At 45.4% G+C, this 9,718-nt stretch overlaps 1 protein-coding gene across 1 annotated transcript in view; it reads right to left on the bottom strand.

Annotated features, from left to right (window-relative positions):
• Nucleotides 1-1,547: 1,547 nt before the first annotated feature.
• MNAT1 (MNAT1 component of CDK activating kinase) overlaps nucleotides 1,548-9,718 on the bottom strand; it is a 150,396-nt gene continuing 142,225 nt past the window's right edge. The window contains exon 8 of the mRNA XM_082219427.1: nucleotides 1,548-2,015. Coding sequence (XP_082075553.1) covers nucleotides 1,895-2,015 — 121 coding nt within the window. The 3' untranslated portion in view covers nucleotides 1,548-1,894. The remainder of the gene's footprint in view (nucleotides 2,016-9,718) is intronic.

The raw sequence follows: 9,718 nt of genomic DNA, 5'->3' as shown, positions 1-9,718 counted from the left end.
CTCTCTAGCCCTTTGTTAGCAGATATTTGATAGCTGGGTACTAGCAACAGAGCCTGGTTGACAGTGGCACTATAACGCTGGAATTTTCTCTGGGAAATTTATCCAAATCTTTCCCTTCCCATCTTTAGATAGATGCTGAAAGTCTCTCTCTCTCTCTCTCTCTCTCTCCCCACCCCTTTTTTATTTTGTTTCAGAGAGCACTGTGAAATTATTATTTTTAAATGTTGATATTAATGCTGCTGTCTTTTATATTTTAAATATAGTTATTTTTATTAGTGAATTTTATTTTTGAGCAAGCCACTTTTGAGGTTTTTGTGGGGAGAAAGCAGGCTGTAAAAGTCATTTAAATAAATAAACAACATCATCCCAAATTAAAATCAGCAGTCATTCTGAACACAGTGCTTATCTACACCAATCTGCTTTGCCTGAGAAATGTCCAGAGGCATATTTAGGTGCTGCCTGCACTGCTGTCCAAAGTAACTCATTGTCATCATTAAATTTATTTATTTATTTCATTTATTTATTTTATATTTTCATCAATTTCAAAGCAATGTACAATATAATAAAACCAACCAAGCAGCTGCTTTGCTGTTTGTGAAGAAGCAAGAACTTTCCAAACAGGCCCTGGAGTGGCTGAGTTGCAATTTATTGTATTCCCTGGGAGAAAAGAACAACTGGTACAATTATGAAGTTATGATGCAAGCTGCAGACTCTGAATAGCTTTTCTGTTCTGTTGGGAGGAAAGGGAGAGAATCTTTTCGATGCTTGACTTTCTGACACTCTGCATCATTCCACTGAATTAAAATTAGCATATTTAGTGGTATAGGGTTGTGGCTAAGAGACTGGGTTGCAAATCCGGAAGTTGCAACCGCCATGAATTCAGGCATTGGGCTTAGATACGAAGCACTTGCAACTCTCCAAAGTACTGTCTAAATCAGTGGTTCTCAAAAGGTGTGGTGCGGCACACTGGTGTGACGGGAGGAAGGCAGGTATGGCAGGAAGATTCAAGGACAAACATTTAAACATTTCAGTGTAGTATAGTATAATACAGTATCAAAAAAAAAAATTATTTGAAGAATATGGATAGATATATTTTCAAAATGAGAGCAAGGGTATCAAGTGATACTGATGACAATCCTAGTTGTGTTTTCCAATGTACTCGTATGCTACTAAGGCCACAACAGTGGCACTGATGTGAGCGTGATGGTGACAAAGGAACTGCCCTGTCCTATCCTGTCTGTTCCTCTGTGGCTTGCCTGCCCCCACTACGGTTCTGCCATCATATAGGCAATATATCATATAGGCAGCCATGCAAACTGCAGCATGATGGCACCCTTGCAATTTTATTCTACAGCAGGAAAGATGAGACGTTCTTAAATCAGTCCCATATCCAGTTCTTGTATCATACTTCAAGGAAGGAAACTCCCATTTGCCAGTTTTATGAGATGAAAGAACTTTGCCCTTACTGCAGAGCTACAATATATAAAAGTAGCATTTCAGTGCTTGTGCAAATAAAACCCTGAAGTGCAGCGGCAGAATCTGCAGAATTTAATCACAACAATCTGACTTTATTTTTAAAATCTTTTACAAGTCTGGTTCTGAAACCTCAAAACATACAAAACAAAATCATTATCTCTTCCAATAGCCTCTAGCTGCAAAGTGACTAGAGCCTTTCCCACCCTTACCCTCACTCCACCAGAGAAGAAGAAACATGACCACCATTTTTAAAAGAAAGTTTCTGTACATCATGTTTTTAATATTTAAGTGCAGCTGGCTTCACACACAAAAAAGGAAGGAAAGACAGGCGGCAGCCTGGCCAGAGTGCAGACGGCAGCAATTTTCACCTGAGGTTTTTTGCTTTGCTCGCTCCGCTCCAGTGTCTGCTACTCCCAACCTAGCCAGGATGCCAAAATAGCCCACTGAAGGCATCTTGAAGGGCTCGATGACAGGCAAGGGAGGAAGTATAGCCACCAGCGAGATCTTGTGGGGAGGTGGCTCGGACGTGGTTTAGATACCTAGAACAAAGAAAGGCATTGTCTGAGCTGAGAAACAAGCATTTCATGCTCCGGGATGGGAATTGAAAGAAAAGCCAATTTCTCTGGTTCCCACCGCTGGATACACTGCCACAGACACTGGACACTTCTCAAAACCTCGGAATCGGAAACAGCAGAGACCAAATCTGATTTAACTCTCCTTCTTGGATTAATCATTCCCATTATTAGAGAGGCTGAACGTATTCGGTGCCTCACCTGGTTCAACCACCTCCTGCCTGGAGTCAGGATGCCCAGTACCCAAAACTTCAACAGATGCCTGCCCTACGTTTTCTCGCATATCCAGGAAAGGAGATGGAAAGTTTAAGCTGCTCCCAAATCGCTCCCATCAGTACAATATTCATATGAATGTGATTGAAACGGTTTCAAAGCTGCTGCGCAGGAAAGAGCCCAACAACATAAAATCTATTCATCTGTTGTGTAGCCCAGCTTTGGGAAGTCTTTAAAGCACTCGTTATGGTTGTAAAGAGGTACTAATGACACACAGAGCTTACAGAATCCTAGATTTGCAGAGTTGGAAAGGCACCTGAGGTTAATCTAATCCACCTACTGGTGAGTAAATGTCAAGAGCTGGACATCCACCCCACTGGGGATCTCACGTCGCCTCTGTCCCAACATTTACAACTGGTGGGTCCAATCTGCTTATTTCTCCTTTATAACCTATAGCATGGCTCTCATATTAACAATGCACAGATACTATTGCTCAGTAACGCTGTCACCCCATAAATACAGCCTGAGCCTTGATGAGCAGCTGGTTTTGTTACTATCTTTTCAAAGGGATGGTGTTTTGAATCGAGCAACACCTGAAGGGTCACCTCTGACTCACTCCCATACCAGCTGAGACAGAGGCAAAGGGATCTTGGCCACCTTCCCGCTCTGCTTTGGCGCAGCAGTGCCCTTACGATGCACCATGGATGCCCGTACCCAAGGGTTCCTCCGTGTGGGAATCAGCAGAGGTGAACCTGGCCAAGGCCTCGGCTGCTGTTTTATGCTAGGAAGGGAATAATTAGAGGAGACCTTTTGGGGTGGGGAGCCTGTAGCCCTTCAGGTGTAGCTGGACTACAACTCCCATCATCCTTGACCACTGGCCACATTGACTGAGGCTGATGGGAGTCAAAGTCCAACCACTTCTAGAGGACCACAATTTAAGGAGGATATTGGTAACTCGGAACAGGTAAAGAAGAAGGCAACCAAGATGATCAAGGGTCTGGAAACCAAGCCCTAGGAGGAAAGTTGAAGAAGATGGGGGTGTTTAATCTGGAAAAGAGGAGACTGAGAGGAGATAGGACAGCCATCTTCAAATATCTTATGGGCTGCCCCATGGAGGATGCAGCAAGCTTGTATTCTCCTGCTCTGGAGGGTAGGACTCGAACCCATGACTTCAATTCACAAGGAAGGAGATTCCAACTAAACATCAGGAAAAACTTTCCAATGGTAAGAGCAGTTCGATGGTGGAAGAGACTTCCTCGGGAGGTGATGGACTCCCCATAATTGGAGGTTTTAAAGGAGAGGTTGGATGGCTACCTGTCAAGGATGTTTTAGTTGAGATTCCTGCCTTGCAGGGGGGTTGGACTAGATAATACTCAGGTCCCCTTCTCAGGTCCCCTTCCAGCTCTATAATTCTGTTTTCACACCCCACCCAATGTCTTGGTTTGGGAGAAGGTGGCTGGAAGTTAATGAACAGAGATGAGGGAGTATATTGGAGGCCAGACGGGAAGCCCATGGAAGACGTGACTCCCTCCCTCTCCCTGCTCCCTGGCTGTCAGTTGCTTATCTCTATCGTAAGGCGTTATCCTGTCATAAGTGGGCAGCTGATTGTCTCAGCCCTTCACAGACACCAGAATCCCAAATGAAAACCAGCTTTCGCAGTTCCACCTCAAACCAGCAAGATTACGACTCGCTGTTTTGGTTTCGCCCCATCTTGGTCCAACTTGCTCCTGGGAAGGTGGAGTCATTCCATCTCTCCACTTGGCAGCTCAAGCGTAAACTTGCAACCCACCCACAGATTCTCTCTTCCCCGAGAAACCTGAAACAGCTGCAGTGCTGGCTGGGGAGAGAACATGGGACCACCAGTAAAACAGGCCAAACAGTTGCATCTTCTAATTTACAGCTAGTTTCCGTGAAGGGTGCCTAAACGAAGCCTGCTTTTACAGGGCAGATGTCATAAGCAGGAAGATCCTGCCAATGTTGTAAAAGCATTAAAGAAAAAAAGGTCTGTCCACTGACTTTAGACATAAGCTTACATACATATTCAATGTTCAAACCTATTATTTAACCTCTCCACTGAGAAAATAACCCGGTCTTGATTTTGTTCGTTTACACAAATGTGCCGCTGGATAAGTGTTTAATGGTTCTTGTATTAGTTTCAAAACCAATAAATTTTTGTTTCTTTGTGTTTTTTTAAGTTGGGGGGGCTTTAAAGGATGAATTGATTAATTACAGTTTTCCAAAAGTCTGTGTCTTGCACCTAATAAACAGAACAGGCAGACGCGAGCACTATTTCTAACCTGGTTATTTTTGTGAAGATGCTACGTAGACAGAACGGGGAGGGCGAATGCCCAAGGTCAGTTCTGCTGCAGTGTCTCGGCGGAAGAGGCTGAAGGGGGTCATGCCCCTACACTTGCCGAGGCACCCAGAGACCTCTGGCCTTCCTTCCAAGGGAAAGGAAACTCGTCACTCCCTTGGAGTACTTAATCTGCCCACAAACAAATGCTAAGGGGATCACAAGGCACAGCTTCCTAATCCCAAATGGAAGAAAGCTACCTGTGATTACTCGCTGGTAGGCATGCCAAGCAATTCCGTCAGAAAGGGAGACTGGAGCGGAAATGGCCACAAAGCACATGTTCATCAGAGATCAGGAACGGAAGTCACACAAGCGAATCCCAGCGGTATCCACTATTGCTTTTTTTAGTCCACAAGTGTCGTGCAAATGATTAAGTTATTTTCTTCAATCATTCCAACAGGATAAAACCTTTCTCGATTTTGCAGGGCCCTCAAAATCCGATCGCCAGCACTGCCTCCAAACACAAAAAGGTGTTGTTTGACAAGCAGCCATCAAGAAACAGATTCTCTGTTAATTTATCAAATCCTTTCCGATAGCCATCTGAGTAAGAGGACAGCCCCGGATCTGGAAGTGGCAAACTCCCCCAGTTACTAACATACGATGAGGGTCAAATGTATGCTGGAAATGTAAGGAAAAAGAAGGCACCTTTTATTGTACGTGGTAAGGTAGTAAAAGAATTTTTGGGAATGATATATAATGAGTTGAAAAAAAAGTTTAAAATAACCTTTTATTTAAAAAACCCGAAGCCGAGCAGAAAAGACTATTTATGTATGCAACCACGGCTGCACGGATGCTATTGGACCAGAGATGGAAAGAAGATAAAGTCCCTACCAGAGAAGAATGGCAGATGAAGTTGATGGATTATGCCGGAATGGCTAAAATGACCGGAAGAATCAGAAATCAGTAAGACCAAAATTTGAATAAGAAATGGGGAAAATGTATAACTTATCTTAAAAATCATTGTAAACAGTTAAAATCGTTAGGAGGATTGGAATAACACTTGTAGTTTAATGGTGATATAATGGAGAGATAAAAGATTTGGAGTATTGCAAAAGATGTAGGAGGAAATGATTAAAATAGGACCCACAAAGGGGAGGAAGGAAGTCCAGGAGATTCTCTGCAATCTTGTTTTTATGTTGTTCATTGGATAAAGTAAAGGTAAAGGGACCCCTGACCATCAGGTCCAGTTGTGACGGACTCTGGGGTTGTGGCGCTCATCTCGCTTTATTGGCCGAGGGAGCCGGCGTTCAGCTTCCGGGTCATGTGGCCAGCATGACTAAGCTGCTACTGGCGAACCAGAGCAGCGCACGGAAACGCCGTTTACCTTCCCGCCGGAGCGGTACCTATTTATCTACTTGCACTTTGACGTGTTTTCGAACTGCTAGGTTGGCAGGAGCAGGGAACGAGCAACGGGAGCTCACCCCACTGCGGGGATTCGAACCGCTGACCTTCTGATCGGCAAGTCCTAGGCTCTGTGGTTTTAACCCACAGCGCCACCCGCGTCCCTGTTCATTGGATATGTGACTGTAAAATTCTAATCTGGAAACCAAATAAATAAATTTATATAAAAATAACAACAAAAGCAGCAATGAAGGGCAGTCAAGCCATTCCTCCACCCAACTGCCATGCCAGCCTTTGGGCATCTCTCAGGGGTGCTTCAAAAATCTGCTTCCTCACATGCAAGACTCTGTACACGGGAGGCAAGAACATATCTCCACCCCTTAAAAATTAAATTTGCTTTCCTGCTAGCCCAGGAAACATTTTATCCTTTCCTTTGGTTTCTCTGGGAAGAAAAAAAAAATCCAAAGGCGCCCGCTTCAAATGGCAAAGAAATTGGTTTTGGCACATTTCTTAAAACACCCCAACAGAAAACCTAGTTTGCTGGCAGGCATCTTGAATTGCTCAAGATGTGCGAATTGTGAATATTTGTTTTGAGCAGCCAAGTAGGAGGTTTAATCCAATATTTATTCGTTGGAATAAGTGAAGTGCTGCCTAGAAACAAATGCCAGCCGTCTGCTGCAAACTGGGGACCAGTCTTGGGGGGGCCTCTTCAGCCATGGTTTTACCAGTCCTGGACTGGTAGGGAAGGCACCCTCAGTCTCAGTGGGTCCCATTCCTCTGTGACTAGGTAGGTGACAGCCGGAAGGACTGGGGAACAGGGCTGGGCAATATGGTTTGAAGTCCATATTGTTATATCGGTTTCATAATTGTTGACCTGGCAATATATCGTAAATCATGATGTGCAAAAATAACAATGGGGGAAACCGTGAAGCCAATGACTCTGCATAGCTCCATCCTTATTTCAGACATCGTGATATATTGGTACAGTGGTGCCTCGCAAGACGAAATTAATCCGTTCCGTGAGTCTCTTCGTCTTGCGGTTTTTTCGTCTTGTGAAGCACGGCTATTAGCGGCTTAGCGGCTATTAACGGCTTAGCAGCTTTAAGAAAAAGGAAACAAACTCACAAGAACTCGCAAGACGTTTCGTCTTGCGAAGCAAGCCCATAGGGAAATTCGTCTTGCGGAACGACTCAAAAAACGGAAAACTCTTTCGTCTAGCGAGTTTTTCGTCTTGCGAGGCATTCGCCTTGCGGGGCACCACTGTATATTGCAATGTTTAGCTGGTGACACTATTAGAATTCCTGCTCCGTGATCGCAGTCATGGGATTTTTGTCTATCACATGACGGTGTATGTTTTGACTCCAGAGTGGGATGTGACGGAGACAGGATGTTTGTGTTACTGTGTTCCGTGAAGTGGGACTATTGTCCTTTGTTTTTTTCTCTTTGCTGTCTGATGCTAGAGAGAGAGGGAGCCATGTTGCAGTGCTCCATGTGTGTTTATATGTAAATAAAGTAGATTAGCCAAAATGCTGAGTTGCTGAGGTGTGTCACGCATGGTGTGCAAACTCTGCAGATCCCTAAGTGTGCCGGTATCGGTTGGCATCGGTTGCTGTGATGTTTGGGCAGAAGAAAGCTTTTGAAGCTCCCGAACAATCAATCAGGAGGGAGGGAACATGCCAGTCAGGTATGTGTCTCTACCAGGGTCCTACTCGAGTGTAGGCTGAACTCCTGACAGACATATTGTGATGTTGAAAACCAGATTATCGCCCAGCCCTAGTGGGGAATAGCTGGTGTTAGTGCAAAATTGACAGAAGGTCTTGAAAGCCTGTGTTCGGGGAAACTGATCAGCAGTGCCACGTGACAGCTTTTTGTCTCTCTCGGAGCAGGGCCCAGACCTAGCTCTGAAAAGGCAAAGCGGTTCTTCCTGGAAACATGGAAGCATCATTTGCCCTATCCTCTCCTTGCTTGGGCAGCCTGAAAGCGTGTGTTACACACAGACTGTCGACAGTGCACCATACATCTGCAAGTATTTGGCATGCAGATGTTTCCCTCCTCAAAATCTGCTGTCCAGATGTCTTAACAGGCGGCATGGGGAAGATAAGATTCATTCATTTGCCGGTTGTTTGACAGGAGGGGAGAAAGTGGCACACCCACTGGAAAACGTTGCTGGCTCCCTGATTTAACCTCAGCATCACAAACTGGGGGGCGGGACAGTACGGCAGCTTTTTAAAGTGGGAGAAAAATGCAGAAATATGTTCTTCCTACCTCTTGCCCTCTCCCTTGGGGTAGACTCATAGAATTGGAAGGGATCCCAAGGGTCATCTAGTCCAACCCCCTGCAATGAAGGAATCTAAACTCAAGCATCCACGGCCAATGGCCATCCAACCTCTGCTGAATGGCCTCCAAGGTAGGAGAGTCCACAACCTTCCACGGTCAAACAGCTCCCACTGTGTTGCAAACAATTATCAGTAAGTACAGCAATGCAATATCAATATAAACTCTTTATATAATCTATACAGAACATTGAACAATATGAAAAACTCTTGATGGATTCTCTTGAAAACAGAACTGGAAGTCTTTGTAGACTATGCAAGTCTCTGAAAGAAGCAAAGGGTCAAAAAACAAGTCGTAAAGCTTTGTTTTATGATGTCCAACGCTGCCGAAGTGGTCCGCAAACAGACGTAGTGAACAGTGATTCTGGATATACCCACTGTTTCGCAGAATTCTTCTTCAGCACAGCAGAAGGATACAGAAATGCTTCATAAACTGCAAATGAATTATTGAAACTTTATGGCTTGTTTTCATCAGATAAGAATCTGACCCTTTGCTTCTTTCAGAGACTTACATAGTCTACAAAGATTTTCAGAGACTTATAAGACTTATGTTTATTTTGTTCTATGTTTTCAAGAGAATCCATCAAGAGTTTTTCATATTGTTCAATGTTCCTTATAGATTATATAAAGAGTTTATATTGATATTGCATTGTTGCACTTGGTCATCGTGTTGCCTTGGATAGTACTGAAACAGCTCCCACTGTCAGAAAGTGCTTATTGGAGTTTAGTCGGAATGTGCTTTCTTGTAGCTTGAAGCCACTGGTTTGAGTCCTACCCTCTAGAGCAGGGGAAAAGAAGCTTGCTATGACGATTGATCCAGACAAAACCTGCCTTGGTCCTTGTCAGGGAACTACCATCGGAGCCAAGAGGGGAGGTAAGGCTCTCCGACGATGCGGGAGAAGGGACCAGCAGAGGGAGAGAAAACACTTCCCTTGGGGAAGGAAATCAGCGTGACACCTGGGAGGAAGGGGAGCAGGGAAGGACTTCGGAGAGAGGGCTCCAGGACTCTTCCACAGAGACCAGCGGGGAGAGTCCAGGACCTCCGCTGGCCACACCCACTCTGCGCAAAAGACTTCTGCGCAGGGAGTCTAGGCGGAGACTTGGTGTCAAGGAGTTTTTATGTTGGAGGAAGTTCAGGAAACGCCCACTGACGGATTCTGCCAGTGACTGACACAGCCACGGAGAAAGGGCTGTCCAGCCAAGGAAAGGTTTAGCCAGGGAACGTTGCCTAGAGCAGTGTTTCCCAACCGGTGTTCCGCGGCACACTAGTGTGCCGCGGAACGTTGCCTTGTGTTCCGTGGGAGGGAGGCGGGCGAGGCGGGCGGCGAGAGGCGGGGCGGCGGCGGCGAGCACACGCGGGGCGGCGAGCGAGCTCCCTCCCACATCCCATCGCCGCTCACTTCGGCCGGCCTACTGGAGGAAGGCGCGAA

This window comes from Podarcis vaucheri (genome assembly GCF_965113315.1).
Source record: "Podarcis vaucheri genome assembly, chromosome: 1".
NCBI classification, from domain to species: Eukaryota; Metazoa; Chordata; class Lepidosauria; order Squamata; family Lacertidae; genus Podarcis; species Podarcis vaucheri.
The sequence above is the reverse complement of the archived record's forward strand: the minus strand, read 5'-3'. Positions and strand labels throughout refer to the sequence as shown.